At 37.3% G+C, this 17,122-nt stretch overlaps 1 protein-coding gene across 1 annotated transcript; it reads left to right on the top strand.

Moving 5' to 3' along the window:
- Window positions 1-10,580: 10,580 nt before the first annotated feature.
- On the top strand, window positions 10,581-16,912 carry LOC104239370 (phytochrome-associated serine/threonine-protein phosphatase 3). Its single transcript, XM_009793997.2, has 10 exons — window positions 10,581-10,937; window positions 13,035-13,181; window positions 13,283-13,350; window positions 13,866-13,923; window positions 14,603-14,713; window positions 14,795-14,845; window positions 15,275-15,418; window positions 15,491-15,586; window positions 15,671-15,742; window positions 16,438-16,912. Exons 1-10 carry the CDS (start codon window positions 10,857-10,859, stop codon window positions 16,519-16,521), a joined length of 912 nt encoding a protein of 303 aa, XP_009792299.1. The 5' UTR covers window positions 10,581-10,856; the 3' UTR covers window positions 16,522-16,912.
- The last annotated feature ends 210 nt before the right edge of the window (window positions 16,913-17,122 follow it).

Here is a 17,122-nt window from a genome sequence, read left to right as displayed (position 1 = left end):
CGACTCTGAAATAATTAAACCAATCCCGTTTCGACTGTCCTTTAATTGGAAAAAACTCCTTGTACCCTCGCGGGGGCGGAAAAAGGAGGTGCGACAATAATGTATTGCCAATACGGAGAATTCTTATGAAATTGATTTTATTAAACCTTCCTACATATTTTTAATAAGAATTTAATAGATAAAATTTTACCAATTTTAAAAATTTAAATATTAAAAATTAGCACATAAGGTATTATAGTCCAAACAATAGGTTATTGCAGTTATGTCCCCTTCCTATGAATTCTTCCGTTTAATAATTTAGGGCTATTTTGGTATGTTAATATTTTATTTATTTGCTCTCCTTTTTTCTAAATGAATTTGGATAATATAATACATTCTCAAATTATATTAGTAATATGACATTATACTACATTTTCAAATTAAATTAGTAATAGGAATTTTTAAGAAGTATATCCTGAAAGTAATAGAATTACATGATTAAAGATATTTACTTGTTCACTTTTATATGAATTAGACAGCACGAACGTAATTATATTAATAGGATTCTTAAAGGTAATCACGTGTATTATTATTCCCTAAAACTAATAGGATTATAAGACTAATATTTAGAATTTCGGTTATATCATTTTATTATGAGTTATTATGCTTAATATTAAAAGGTTATTTTTATAAACCGACATTGTATTCATGTTTTTATAATAATATAGATATAGATATAGATATATAGATATAGATTTAGTTATCAAAAAATATGTGCAAAAGAAAGTAGAAGAATATAGTTATTATTATGACAATTTACCCTATGGATAAAAAATTATACAAGTAAAATTTTAACGTATCAAAATCTATATTTTCTTTAAAATTTTCACGTGGCGCCCACTTTTGCGCCACACATTGAATTTGTACTTACTATTTAAAAAAAGTTTAACTAATACCCAATTTTTAGATAACTTCAGATAAATACACCTTTCTCTTCTTCTTTATTGTAATATTTTATTCTTTTTTATACTTAGAGTTTTTCTTAGTTGCAAAATAAGTTTATTAAATTTATTGTTGTTTTGACAATTTGATGATTGAAATTTATTTTTTTATTATGATATTTGAAAGTTATATTTTAAATTTGACTCATTTGGAGTAAATTTGGGCATTGAATCGTTTATTGAATTGTTGAAATTCGAAGAACAAGTTTATGTTTCAGAACTTAAGATTCGAAATCTGAAGCTGCATTTAATAGATTGAACTACTTAAGATTCGAATTTCTGAAGTTGCATTTGAAAGATATAAGAACTTCACATTTGATTTTTGAAATTGCATTGAAGAAATTGAACTACTTCATATTCAAATTTTGAAGTTGCATTTGAAAGATATAACAACTTCATATTTAATTTCTGAAGTTGCATTAAAGAGATTAAACTACTTCAAATCGGAGCGGGTACACTTTGCAATATTATATGAAATGCGGGTTTAATTTCACTAATGGCCCCAAAAGTGGTATATATGAAAATGCCCTTATATGTTCACATTCAATAAAATTCACTTGTTATTTGTTCCATAGCTAACAGGTGACAATACTTATTAAAGCAGAGTGGGGAACCATACTATTGTTAATTTTTACTAAATAGACTAAAATAAGTGTAAAAAAAAAAGTTATCAAAGTATATATAACGCCACTAATAGTGGCGCTATATAGTAGCGTTAACTGTACCGTTACTGTATAGCGCCACTATTAGTGGCGTTATAATGAGAAACTTACATAGCGCCATTAATAGTGGCGCTATATGTCTTTTATCCTGACCCCACCAATAATGTCCGGGTTCAATAATTTAAATGTGTATAACGCCACTTTTTGTGGCGCTATATTCCAAAAAAAAAAAAACCGGGCTAGCCATTTTCTATATAAACATCTTATAATCGCTCCAACATCATCCGGGTAAATTTATTTTTTAACTCTTCTTGCTTTCTATTGTTGTTAAATTCTCCAGCATTTTTTCCTTATGTCTGAAGAACGTAGAATAAGAGTATCATTATATTGGGGGGGTGAGGTTGTGATGGAGAATAACTCTGTGGGCTACAGTTTACCTGCTAAGTGTAATGTTAAATTGCCACTTTCAATTGAGTACGAAACATTGATATCGTTGTTATGCAAAAAAATGAGTGTGAGAAAACGTTCAGTGATACTCAAAGTAACCGGAAGATATCCGTATTCCGTTACGCCGCATGGGGTTGCTTTTTACTCAGAGTTTAACATCGACGATGATGACACTTTGAGTGATTTCTTGAGGACTCCCTATGAATGCCGGGAATTTCTTGTAATCACAATGTTGGAGATGTACGTGAAGGTCAAAGACGTTCCAAAAAATGAGGTTGTGCGTAGTAGAGATAACCCCCAGTCATCGGGTGGTTATTCTGGATCAGTTTTTGCTGGACATGTTCCATATGAAAGAATTTTTCTTGATTTAAATTTATCACCGTCGGCGAATGAGCAGCGAGAAGAGAGGTAAACTACAATTTTCATTTGTGTTAATATGTATATTTTTGCGGATTGAATAAATTTTAACGCTCATTTATTTAATAGGGGGTACCGGCCGGATATGAATTTTACAAGTGAACCATCCGGTAGTCATCACCTAACTAAAAACGTCCATCATGGAATGTCATCACATTACAACTTGTAAGTGAAAAACTACAACCATATATAAAGCATTTATTAATTTAGCAACTTATATTTTTGTTGAAATGTGCAGTGAAAACGAGCAAGTTGAACTACCCGTACTCACTCAATTGCCCGAAAACGACGTATTACATCAGGATCTGGCAGATGAACAGAGTGAGGAAGAGAACAGCGATTACGATAACAATGACGATGAATCGGGAGATGAGACACCATTTGCTCGTGAGAATGGTGATGAAGAGGACGAGGAGGAAGAACCGGATTTGAAGAGAGCCCCTCATAGACAAAAAGTGAACGGGTCTGAAGTGCCGTTTCATTTAAGGGAGATTCCTTATATTGATATCTTGTCAGCCGTGCCGGATGTGGAAGCTCTCACACGGGATTTTGATGAAATCCGGACAGCAATGTGGGATGAGTCTAGACCAACGGTGCTTGCAAAGGGGATGCTTTTTCCTGATAAAGCACGCGTAAGCAGGGCTTGTAAAATGCACAATGTTAAAGAGTGTCGTGAGATGCAGGTATCGGAGTCAAGTCCGACGGTATACAAGGCTATTTGCCGCAGGTGGTTTTGGCCATGTAATTGGATGTTGCGTGCGTCGAAGAAGAAAACAGGTATGTGGAAAGTGGGTAAATACATTCCCACCCACACATGCGAAATGGACACTTTCAACGGGAATCACTTCAACTTGGATATTGACTTGATATCTCTTGTACTTATTCCGCACATCGAAGCGTCCATCAGGTATAAAATCAAAGAGTGCATTACAGCAGTCTACCAGGAATATGGCCACACAATTACTAAAAGAAAGGCATATCTTGGGCGCAAAAGAGCGTTTGAAATAGTCTATGGTAACTGGGATAAGTCATTTGCAGATCTGCCTAGCTACATGGCTGCACTGCAGCACTTTAACCCCGGAACAGTTATTGAATGGAAGCTTGAGCGGAGTCCGGGTAAACCAGAATATATATTCAATTACGTGTTTTGGGCGTTTAAGCCAGCAATTGATGGTTTTTCCGTATTGCCGGCCCGTAATATCCATAGACGGAACTCATGTCTATGGAAAGTACGATATCAAGCTATTGATAGCCGTGGCTGTGGATGCAAATGGACAGATATTTCCTCTAGCCTTTGCTATTTGTGCAAATGAAAGCACAGAGACGTGGACAATGTTTTTGAACCACTTGAAAGAGCACGTTGTCAAACATCGTTCAGGTATTTGTCTAATATCTGATCGGCACGGGGGTATATTAAGTTCTGTGGAGAACCTTCCTGCCTGGCAAGAACCTTATGCATACCACCGTTACTGTGTGAGGCACTTTAAGGCCAATTTCAAGAAGGCACATCCCAAAAAAGATCTACATGATTTGATGTGGATGGCAGCAACAGACCACCAACAACATAAATTCCGGAGGCATATGGATTCTATCAGGCAAGAAGACGATGCAGCATATCGTTGGTTAATGCGACATGATCCTGAAAAGTGGACGTTGCATGCAGATGGTGGCAGACGCTGGGGAATTCTTACTACAAACGTGTCAGAATCCTTCAACGGGTTATTAAAGTCGGCAAGAGGATTGCCCGTCACAGCCATGGTGCGTATGTCGTTCAAGCAGATGGCGGAGAGGTTTGTACAACGGTCTGCAGCTGCAACGGAATTGATGGAAAGGGGTGTTGAATTTATGCCAGTGCCTATGAAGAGATTAGAGAAATACAGACGGCGAGCACATTGGCATTCCTTTTTGCAATATGATAACGAACGAGGTATTTTTGAAGTTCGCACCGCTATCCATAATAATCGGGGTAATAATGTACATACTGTAAATGAATCCACAAGGTTATGCTCATGTGGGAAATGGTCAATCTACCACATGCCTTGTTCACATGCCATCAAGTGTTTTCAACGTGTTGGTTATGCGGAGACCAACTATATTGATCAACAATATAGTGTTTCCAAATACGTAAACACATATAGTGGTCAGCTGCAACCAGTGGGTTCTGAGCATTACTGGCCCCCAGAACCATTTAAAATGGTGTGTAACAAGTCCTATTTGCGTAAAAGACAGGTGCAGAAGAGAACGCGTATACGGAACCAAATGGATGTTAGTGATATCGTATATGCACGCAAATGTGGTATATGCTCGCAAACAGGCCACGACCGTAGAAAATGTCCTTTGGGTGGAAACAATAATCAAGCTCAGGGCGGGTGTTCTTCTATTGTACCTAACTACCCATGAGTTCATGTTGTAATAATTAGTTGTTATTTATACGATTTAAGTATTTATGAAAAAATATTTTTTTGTTTGTTAATTATGATTTGTACTTTCCCTTTTTACCTATTTAAATAATAATTTATACTTAATTATCGGTATATTTATTATGTGTGTTGTCTTGTCGCTATCACGATATTTAATACACAAATTATATATATGGCGTTATGTGTGTCTTGTCTTGTCGAACTGAAAAAGCTGAAAATATAATGATATGGCGCCATTAGATATGTGTGACCGGCTGACATAAAGTCGTCTCGTCAACATCATGATATGGCGCCATTACATATGGCGCTATGTAATATAGCGCCATTAGATATGGTTTTTTTTGGAATATAGCGCTATTAGATATGACACTATCTAATATAGCGCCATTAGATATGGCGTTATATGTGTATTGTTTAGCCTATAAATAACGGGGTCATTGTATTTATTTAGTGTGCTAAAAATTTCCCCCAAGAAATATTTCATTAAAAGTAAGTAAGGTTTTTATTATAAGCAAATAGTTCACAAATGGCTCAACATGGTCGTCCACCAATTTGCTCTTGTGGAAAACCATGCATGATGGATTGTGGGTGGGAAGGTGCTAACGTTGGACGCCGCTATTGGTGTTGTATGAACAAGTTGTACAAGCAACCCGACGAACCTACTTGTGAATTTGATGAATGGGCTGAGGAACCATGTTATCAGGAAAGCTACAGGGATAAATTACATGAATTTCATAATATGTTGTTATACCAGCATAGAATACAAAAGGAGGCAGATAGAATTATTACAGATATGAGGGAGAAACTAAAGGAGGTGGAAGATAAAAAATGGAGAGCTGAATGGAATTGTGAAGCACACAAGGAACGCAACAAAAAATATAAACGGGAACTTGCGGAGGTGAATGCGAGAGTGAAAGAGTTAGAAGAAGAAAAAGAACAAATGGAAGAACGATTTAAGTGGTTGGAGCGAAGAATAAATGACAACTGAGTATCTGAACATTTACGTGTATGTGTTTAGTGTCATTTTCATATGTCATGTCTTTTTATTATGTTGGCCTGTTATGTTTGTGTTTGTATTGTACTAATGTTTTTCCTTGTTTGTTGTACTTAATTTTATTTTAATTTAAGTGGAAGTTAAGTTTAAGTTGTTGTGTTACTATACCAAAAACTATAAAACGAAATTTGAACTAAAAAAAGCAACTGTCATATTCGACTAAATATTGTTGTTAATGTACAAAAAAATATTATTTACACCAAAAAAACAAAAATATGGAAGACCGAATCAATGTGTCCCGCATCCGGTGTGTCTCAAAGTAGCCGTTGGCCTGAGGCGCATCCCCTGCCGCCCGGGTACGCTATCAGGATCATCATCATCAAGTCGTCTCCTTATGGTTGGATGCGGCACAGGATGACATGTATCGGTGGTGCTGTCAGGTCCAGTAGAAGGCTACATAATAATATCAAACTTAGTATAGAAAACTACATAACAATTCACAAAAATATATATTGTCTTACCATAAACGTGTCTGGATCCTGAATGTAGTCATTTGTCGCAGCATCGCATGAAGCCTAAAAAGTAAATTAATAAAGTTAAAACAAAATAAATAAGTTATAGTAAAAACAGTAATAAAATTAATACTAATAAACTCATACATGCGCATGTGATGAGCTGCCATAACTCAGTCGGTGCCCACTATCAAAATCTCGGATCGGTCGAGACTCATCAGTAGTAGACGGTCCAGGAAAATATCTACCCAACTCCACTCCTTGAAAATCCGAGCCCATCATCAAGAATTGACCCGATGGGGTCACCTGCGACGTTTCTGGAGTGTCATAAATGCCAAGGCTGTAAGACGGCATGTCGGTCTCGTGCATGCCACCTCCCATATCAGGAACCTCAAAGCCCCCTTGCTGGGGACCTCCTCTCCGCCCACGACCGCGTCGTCCAACACCAGCAGGTCGTCGTGGAGCAACAGCAGCTCGTCGGCCACCACCCCGTGGCATACCACGACCTCGCTGGTATGTGGCTGGGTCAACATAATCTGGCTGGTGTGCCAAACGCTGATCCGATCGGCCTCGCTGCAGTGTCTGGGCAGCCACATCCATTATGCGACGACTATAGTCCTGCATGATCACAGGGTCGTGGACATAACTCTGCATCTGCTACCCCATACGATATACGGTATGCAATCCAATCGCCTGCACAAAAGTTTTTAATATAAACTACGTATTTGACTAGAAATTACTATTAAAGTAATTGATAATAACAGAAAACATACCAGAGCCTCATGTCTCCCGGCGTATGAGACGTATCGACCATCTACCTGATGAACTGGGTTCCCGATAAAAAGTCGGGAAACAGTGCGGTACCATGCCATATAAACTTCGATAGGAAAGTGTTGCGGAGCTGGGGTCAAGTCCCCTCGGCTGTCCCAAATACCCAACTGCGCTGTCAGCCACTCAATAAATGTGTCGTCCACTCTCATCCTATCATCCCTCTCATAATGTAAAGGATCCCATGCAGGCTGAGTCGGTATAGACTGCGGAAATCCAAACTGACGAAATACTCGCTCTGAGGCATGATGCTCAACAATATCGAGGCACGTGAGAGGGACGGAAGCCCTCCAAATATGGCGACCGTGCGTGCAATACGCTGGCAGGGTACCTATCAGCTCTTCGCTGTACGGCGTCCAGATGAACTATAAAAAAATAACACAAACTGTTAGTTTGCGCAACACCTAGTTAAAAATAAATTGGTAAGTTTAGTTAGATATTCACCTGTGCATCCTCCAGAAAATCCAACACATCCCTACAGAACGGGAGATTATGATGGCCATGATACTCTCGTGCAAGTCTACGACGCAATACCCACCTACAAGCTAGAGGGAGATCAGGAATATGTACATTATCCGGTAGCTGTGGTAGAAGTGGCCGAAGTTGCAGAAATCGCTCCCACACCCAAACCTAAAACAGAAAGTTGACGTAAAAATTAACTCTAACTAGGTAGAATTGGAACTAAACGACAAATTATTTGAATAAGTTGTCACCTGTAGAAGTGGCAGAAAGCCACAAACGTCTCTCTGTGTGCCCATGGATGCCCGACACATCTGCCTGTACAAAAAAGATAGGACAACACCACCCCAGCTGTAGCTGACTGTATCATCAAAGTCCGCAATATGATGCAGAAAACGAAGGCTCACTAGGTTCCCCGAAGTGTTCGGGAACAAGACCCCCCAAATAGAAGGAGCAACAACAGCCTCGTATATTGCTCCACATCCACCTCCGCTGAGTCGTCGGTGATAGTATCGTGGATCTGCACCAAGTGGTCTCTAATAGGGACCACCTGCATACGACTACTCCCAATTGCTACATCTGGGTCCTCGGACCTGAAGCCCGTGAGCCTGTGCAGCAACTCCATATATGCAGCCCGGTTAAAAAATCTCATGTTCCCAGGCAGTAAAACTGGCAAGCCATCGGTGGACAGGCCATATAAAATCTCGACGTCCTGGAGTGTGATGGTGGCTTCGCCGATGGGCAGATGGAAAGTGTGCGTCTCCGGTCGCCACCGCTCAATCAACGCCGTGATCAAAGCATAGTCGAGCTGTATCCGCCCAATGCTAATGATCCTATATAATCCCATTTCCTCCAAGTGATGGACCACACGGGGATGTAGAACGCGGGGAGGAGTCAAAAAATCCCACAATAAATCCACTCTCCTCCCCCGAAAAGTCTGCGTAAGCAACTCTCCCCCCATATATGCTCGGATCTATGCTGGGGCTGTAGGGGTAGTAGCTCCGACGTCCGAGGGCCGGGATGTATAGGTGCATCCATGTCGTCAACTGAAAATCCACAATTTTTAATAACTATCATTAAAATTTAAGTGTGTTTTTTATAATTTAAATTCATATTTTTTAACAACTTAATTGTATAAAATTATATATAAACTTATGGGTTTCGTGCCCAGTGGTACAAAACTATCATTAATAATCTTATGTTTTTTTAATAATTTAAATTCATATTTTTTTAATAACTTAATTGTAACAATTATATATATATATATATATATATATATATATATATATATATATAATTTTTATAATTATGGGTTTCGTGCTAGATTTTCTAAAACTCAGTGGTACCAACTATCATTCATAATTTTATGTTTTTTAAATAATTTTTATTCATATTTATTTAATAACTAAATTGTAATATATATATATATATATATTTATAATTATGGGTTTCGTGCTAGATTTTCTGTGGCCCAGTTGCACCATAATTAGATATATATGGGTTTCGTGCTAGAATATAATATAATTAAACAATTACTACACAATACTATGCTACAAGGCTCTACATTTTACTACGCTAAAGGAGTCTACGTTTTACTACGCTAAAAGGGTCTACGTTTTACTACGCTAATAAAGTATACATTTTACTACGCTAAAAAATAATCTAAACTAAACGGCATAAAAACACATAAATATACATGAGGATATTAACAAACACATTTTTAGACTAATTTACATATTTTTATACAACACTAAAATTAAATCCGGATAAAATTTAACATGCTAGTTTCGGAAAAAATAAACACAAACCGAAATAGAACACATACAAATCAAGTAATATGCATTGTTATAAAAGTTTCAACTTAAAATAAATCGAAATACCTCGATTTAGAATTTTTGAAATGTAGATAGATCGAAATTTTGACTCCGGAAGAATGAATCCACTAAAACACGAAGCTCTACTCGACAGTGGGACCTCAAATATTAAACTTTTATGTGACGGGGGACCCAATTTTTTTATTTTTTTTTAAAAAAATTGGGCCAGATCGGTGGTGTGTGTGTGTGTGTGTGGGGGGGGGACCAGAAGTGAAAAGAGGTGGAAGACGGAGATGGAACGAAGAAGAAGAAGATGGGGGATTTGTATTAAGGGGTATAGCGCCAATATTAGTGGCGCTATGTCTTCAGATATAAGACATATAACGCCACTATTAATGGCGCTATGTAAGTTTCTCAGTATAACGCCACTAATAGTGGCGCTATACAGTAACGGTTCAGTTAACGTTACTGTATAGCGCCACTATTAGTGGCGTTATATATACTTTGGTAATTTTTTTTTTTACACTTATTTTAGTCTATTTAGTAAAAATTAACAATAGTATGGTTCCCCACTCTATTAAAGCATCTCATGCTCAATTATAAATTAGATAAAACAATATCGACGGACATAAAAAAGATAAAAACAGCTTGAAGTCACCATGAAAATTCAAATCCGACGATGAGCTTTCACACATGTACTATGTACATAGTTTTTTCTTCTTCTTACAGTTACACAACGATAATGTATTTGAATACTTAAATATTTCATGAGACATGTCTTATAATTGTCTAATACCAATTTGATTAGCAAAAATTGTTTATTCAACTAGTAGAATTTTCTATTTAACGTAGTAGAATTTTCTGTATACTAGTGTTGTGGAACTTGTACTGCTTTTTTATTTTAAATATTTAGTAGAAAAAAGATATTTTGGTAATCGTCTCACACTAAAGATGTAACTCTAAATCCTTAATAAAAAATTATGCGTTCGTGTCATGTGAATGAAATTTGTATATATGGAAATCAAAAAAGAAAATATGTGCAGCTTAAAAAATGGGTTATGACTGAAAGGGCAAAAGGGTCCCAGTAAAATCTCGAGTTTTGCCAGGGTTTCAAAATCCGTTGAATCTGAACAGAGATACCCCCATTCTCTCTCTCTCTCTCTCTCTACTCTCTGTATTCTCCTGTTGGGTTTTGGGGCAGATTCCGAGAGATTCACTTCGTTGTAAAGACCTGCTCCATCAGTCGACTCTGCATTTGGGAAAATAATTACAGAAACATATAATTAGTTAATTGGCAGAGCTGTAGATTTAGAAAAGGGGGCGATGGATTTGGATCAGTGGATAACGAAGGTGAAAGAGGGGCAGCACTTGGCAGAAGACGAGCTTCAGCTCCTTTGTGAATATGTATGCCTTTTGTACTTCAAAAACACTTTTTCCCTTAATGAAAGTTGTTTGATTGGCTAGGGTTTGTTTTCTTCATACAATATTGGGTTTTTCGAATTAATTCTTGCCACTTAGTTTACTAGTCAATAGAAAACTAAGTTTAGGGGGATCATACGGGCATATGTTTACGAATTGATGTGTCTAAGCCTTGGTGGACAGAGTTAGTACCTGGTTGGTGGGAGGTAGCAGGTACCTGTCAAATTAGTTGAGGTGCGCGCGAGATAAAGAAAATATGAATTGATGTTACTATGGGTGTGGCCTTGGTTTATTACTTTTACATTTCGCTCGTCTCTAGTTTCAATTTAAGAAAGTGATGTATATGCTTTTTGGATAGGTACCTCAGGGGAGTTTCAGGTTTAGTTACATTCCCATTTTAAAGAATCTTGGATTTGTAGCTTGTGCTATTTCAGGAAAATGTTATTTATAATTTTGTTTACTTGTGTGCATTATATTGGAGTTGCTGCATAAGGTTTTAATTGTGTGGCTGTACTTTAACCAAATGGGCTCCATTAATTTCTAAAGACCGATGCTTTTTTAAGCACACATAGTCTATTTAGGTTATTGGTACAAACTTTGGAGTGACCGATTATTTCTCCTTTTCTTGTATACGTGCATTTGATTGAAATTCAAGCTGTGATTAACGTGGGTGGTCAATGATAGTGGCTAAAGTTTGTGGCGCTGTGATGATCATAGTGGCTAGCAGTTGGCCCTAAGCCAGTAAAGGGAAGTCAGAGTGGATCGCGTTTTGCATAGCCTGGGTTATTATGTTCGTTGTTTCTCTCTGCTCAATTCCACACCATTTTTCCCTTCTTCCTCAACTGAATTATGTCTAGCTTATTGACTCAGTGGTGTCTTGTAGGGACATGGGTTTGTCTCCCTCGTTTAAGTAACTTTATTGATCGGGAGCTTTTCTTTAGTACAATACCATGTAATCCCGTGACCTAAAGAAGTTAATACGACAATCAAATCTAAAAGGTGGTTTATGTTTGCCGCGTTTAGTTTCACGATTTGATTTTCCTCTGCGGCTCTGCCATGGAAAAGAAAAATTAGCTTTACCAAGGGCTTAAGGATTAAGATAAAGTTGTTGTATTGGATTATATGGAAGTTATTTGCTTATATTTGTGGTCGGAGTGCAGGTGATTGGTTGTATTAAATAGGTTACGCCGCCAAGATTTTGATTCAGCTGTTCTTTATTCGCAAAGGAATTTAGATTATGTTTTAACATCATATGATGTTTGATTTGCAAGTTATTTGGTTTCTTCTCTTGCATATTCTGATAACGTTCAGAATTGTAATTCTGTTTTTTTTGGATATGTGGCTATTCGGTGCTGCTAGAATGTAAAATAATGGAGGTATATTCTAATGTATGGTTCACTGCAGTAGTGTTATCAAAAGCGAAAAGCGCAAAAAAGCTCCAAGGCCTGTTGGGGCTTTAAGCGCAAATAAAGCGTGGCCTTTAATGAAAGAAGGCGCAATTGGAGAAAAAGTAAAAATATGTATATGCAGTCCAAGACCAATAATTATAAGCATGAATAACAAATATATAGACAAAAAATTGAAAAAAAAATTACTATGAAGTGAAATATCACTGTTCAGTGTCACATTATTAGGATTACACTCATTGGCAAGGAAAAGTATGCCTTAGAGCCTTAATGCGACATTGAAGCGCCCACAAAGCGAGGCGAAGCGCTCGACATGTTTTGAGCCTCGCTTTCGGGCTTAAGCGCGCTTTAAGCGCACCTTTGACAACATTGCACTGCGGAAAAAAGATTTCTAAATTTTCGCTTATATGGGCATTGTTCACTGGAAAATATTCTGATCGCATTTGTGATCAATAACTTGAGATATATTAGTTTGATGTCTTCTACTTGCTTAATAATTTGTATTAATGAAGGCAGATGTTTTTATTTATTTTTATAAGGGTACCTAAGCAGGTGTTGTGGTCAATCTTTTTAGCATTTGTGACAATAATGTTCTAGTTGAGCATCAGATGTTGTTTTCCTTGAGAACCCATTATTACTCCTTTATTTGCTTCTAAAACATGTGAATCTTATCCAGGTTAAGGAAATCCTGATAGAGGAGTCAAATGTGCAACCCGTTAATAGTCCTGTTACTGTTTGTGGAGACATCCATGGCCAGTTTCATGATCTAATGAAACTCTTTCAGACTGGAGGTCATGTACCTGAGACGAATTACATTTTCATGGTAAACTTACACTAGATACGGATTAGTTTTTCATGAACTTCCAGCCACTACTCTTGTGAAGTCATTCTGATGTAAGATTTTTTTGTTTTGTTTTTGGCCAGGGAGATTTTGTTGATCGTGGATACAATAGTCTAGAAGTTTTTACAATTTTGTTGCTCCTTAAAGCAAGGTATGGAGCGGAACATTTGAATGCAATTTGATATTACTTGTCCATAGTTGGTTCATGTTTGTTTTCTGCACCAATCAATGGGCTCTTTTGTTGACTGGTATTTCTTAGAAAAGCTAAATTAGAAAAGGCATGATTCTGTTGCTTTCAGTTTGGAGCTTTGGCATGAAAATAATGCTATGACCTGGGTAGTTTGTAACATTCATGTTTCTTTCACTTGCGCAACCCTCCCCCCACCACACACACACACACACACAAAAAGAAAAAGAAAAAAAGAGAGCACCATTTGGCTGGGTATCGTGTTTTGCCCAAATGTTCTTATAGTTCCCTTTACCTTTCCACTTTATATAAAGTTGTTACCTCATTTTCGAGATAGATTCACATTCACATAATCTGTGCTGCTTCATTTAATCAAATGGCAAATGCTCATGTTGCTTACTGTCGGATTTTCTTTGTTAAAAGGTGAAATGTCATTCATTCTTCATTATCTTTCTTTACTGGATTTTTACTTGTATCAGGTACCCAGCCAACATTACTCTGTTACGTGGAAATCACGAGAGCAGGCAACTAACACAGGTAATGGATAATATCCGTTAAAAAATGCCTACATGTGAAGTGTAGGCGATAGATACTAGGTCTCATAGATGTGGTCAAGATTTTTACCTCATACTTGCCCTTTTTCTCTCTCTCTCTCTCTCTCTCTCTCAATCTTTTTTCTTGAAAAGGCAATTGTTTTTGCTGTCATTGTGGTGCTTGATTAACCATTTGAGAGATCTTGGGCTATAAATCGTGCGTCATGAGGGTTTTTCTCCTCGTATAAATGGTGTCTGGACAAGTGGTCTGAATTTTTCTTATTTGTGTTCTTCTAGTGAATACTTGTCGCCACATTATTAGCTAGTTTTTGTGCTATTTTGAATCCTACCTTTGAAGTTATGGTAAGGTCGTTGAGGATGGTTAATTGCAAAGAGCAACTGGTGTTTCTTTTTGTGCTTCAAAAAAGATTTCTCAACTCGGATTTCTGGCTACCTTTGTTATTAAGAGGACATTCAATATTTTGAATTTTAGTTCAAGATTTCTTTACTGTTGCTATCGGTGGTCTTACTGCCGCTTAATGCTGCTGCCTATGGCTTTGTTCCCTTCCCCAATTCAACTGCAGGAATGTTTTTCCCTCGTAGTGAAGATGCATACCTATGCGAAAGAAGCATCCTAGAAATGCTATTTTCTTATCAGCTTTGCATTTTACGTGTTATAATAGGTCTATGGATTCTATGATGAATGCCAAAGGAAGTATGGAAATGCAAATGCTTGGCGGTACTGCACCGATGTTTTTGACTATCTTACTCTCTCGGCAATCATAGACGGAACAGTATGCTCTAGCACTCTAGTTAACATTTACCGCTTGCCATATTTTCTAATCCTATTAATGTTTGCCTTTCTTTCCATACAGGTATTATGTGTCCACGGTGGACTTTCTCCTGATGTTAGAACTATTGATCAGGTCTGTTGACTTGGACGTTTGATGTTTTTATGGTTCTGTTTCTTTTTTAAACAAGTTTCAAATTATTCAAGTGCATGGATTTGATATATCTTCACTGTACTAGAAAGAAATCAACCCTTTTTTACCCCCAAATGGGCTCGTATGCAGTCGTGTGTATAAATGAAGGAAAAAATGGTGAAAATGTTGCAAGTTGCTTATGTTATGTAATTGAATGTCTCACGAGATGTTGCGTGTCTGGAGATTCTATGAGCTCGTTATCCGCTTCTACTTGGTACTTAGGGTATTGATTGTGCTGATATCAATGCTTTTAATAAATTTGTTTCTAATTGTATGTTTTTTCCCTTCAAATAGCATCATCTTTCTTTTGTATTCAATATGTGGGCGCATCTAGAGCTAATGATTCTGTTTTCTTTTCTAATGATCTGGCAGATCAGAGTCATTGAACGTAATTGCGAAATTCCCCATGAAGGGCCTTTCTGCGACCTTATGTGGAGTGACCCCGAAGATATTGAAACATGGGCAGTAAGTCCTCGAGGAGCAGGTTGGCTTTTTGGATCCAGGGTTACCACTGAGGTATGTAAGTTTAAAATATTAATTATAGTTTTGAATATTGTATCAAATAATAATATCATGCATGCTTTGCAGTTTAATCACATTAATAAACTGGATCTAGTTTGCCGAGCTCACCAACTCGTCCAGGAAGGTTTGAAGTACATGTTTCAGGATAAAGGACTGGTGACAGTGAGTAACTTATTCTTTATTGCGTGGTGATCTGATGTGTAGCATATAATGAAACTGTGTCACCATTGCCTTTTGTACCTGCAGGTCTGGTCTGCTCCCAACTATTGTTACCGATGTGGAAATGTAGCTTCAATATTGAGCTTCAATGAGAATATGGTAGTATTGCTACCATTTTCACGCATTATTTACCTTCTACTAGTTAGCCCCTTTGACTTTCAAGATTACTTAGCAGTGACCTTTCTGTTGCTTGATACCCTGCTATCATTGAGCTGTCACAATTGTATCCGTCTAATGTTATTTATCTCATTCAATTTGACCTATTCAAGTCGACGTGATATATGTTACAGTAAGTCTGCCAAGTGCCAATTATATTGTGAGCACAGGAGAATTTTCTTCTAGGACATAATGTCACCCTGATATTAGGAGAAACCTATTACTCCCTCCGTTTCATTTTGTCTTAGTTTGATTAGGCACAATGTTCTTGAAGTGTAGATGAGATGAATCATAGGACTTGTACACACATATAAGAGTTTATGGCCCACTTTTGATGCCTGAAGCATTTTGGTTTCATTAGGGATGGAAATGAAACTTCTAAGATGAAGAAACTGGAAATGCATGTGATGTTGGAATAGTAAGGTAGGTGATAGAAAAAATGGAGAAGAAATGAAGCATATTAGGCAATTGTTATGTCAACTTGTCCTATGGTCTAAGTCTCCAACATTTTGGAATGTATTGTTACTGTTGTCTCTCTTTATCTAATCCCCGTTTACTTGGCATTTATAATACTGGTGCTTTATCTCTCTTCATTTACCTTGAGCTTTCTTTTCTAATTTTTGCATGGTTTTTATCAGGAGAGAGAGGTAAAGTTCTTCTCTGAAACAGAAGAAAACAACCAGATGAGAGGTCCCAGGACTGGAGTACCCTATTTCTTATGAGTGGAACGTCCGCACTTTCTTCTGATGTTATTTCTGCACTTCATCGAGCCCTCCTTATTACTGGAAAATTTAAGGGAAACTGTCTACCCGGAGGGGACTGAATATGTCGTTTCACAAGGTGGTACATGTCCTAGCTTGTCTGGGTGACCTGCTGGCTCTGAATAGTTTGTGCTATGATTTACAATGGCCTTGAATGTTGCTCCCCATTTGTTCCATAATTATTTTACCTGTGTCATATTGGTGATTTGTACCTTGACCGGATTACATTCTTTAGATTTCTTACTTGCGTTTGGCTAGATGTACATTTTATTTTCTCGTCAACTTTAACTTGAAAATTATTGTTCATTTACAATTCAAAATCGGATAAAAGCTGGGTATATTATGGGGCTAATCAGTGTGATATTTCGTGTAACTTAGAAATATGAGAAGTTGCAGCTACTGAGGATGTGTTTCCATAATCAAGTGGTTAAATATATTTGTTTCTTTCTTTTGGTTCTGAAAAGGGACATTATCCTTGAAGTAAGATAGTTGGAACACCTTTGCAGTTGCATTTTCCGGCAACCTATTAACCGCTGTTTGAATTGAACTCCTTGCACTATCC

Source organism: Nicotiana sylvestris, chromosome 3 (genome assembly GCF_000393655.2).
Source record: "Nicotiana sylvestris chromosome 3, ASM39365v2, whole genome shotgun sequence".
In the NCBI taxonomy this organism is placed as follows: domain Eukaryota; kingdom Viridiplantae; phylum Streptophyta; class Magnoliopsida; order Solanales; family Solanaceae; genus Nicotiana; species Nicotiana sylvestris.
This window is presented reverse-complemented; position numbering and strand designations above follow the sequence as displayed.

Excerpts from the sequence above, each read along its gene's own strand:
- LOC104239370 (XM_009793997.2), top strand. The coding sequence starts at position 10,857 with ATGGATTTGGATCAGTGGATAACGAAGGTGAAAGAGGGGCAGCACTTG. Across the intron at positions 13,351-13,865 it reads TTGTTGCTCCTTAAAGCAAG|GTACCCAGCCAACATTACTC; the intron begins GTATGGAGCGGA and ends TACTTGTATCAG. Across the intron at positions 15,419-15,490 it reads GATCCAGGGTTACCACTGAG|TTTAATCACATTAATAAACT; the intron begins GTATGTAAGTTT and ends CATGCTTTGCAG.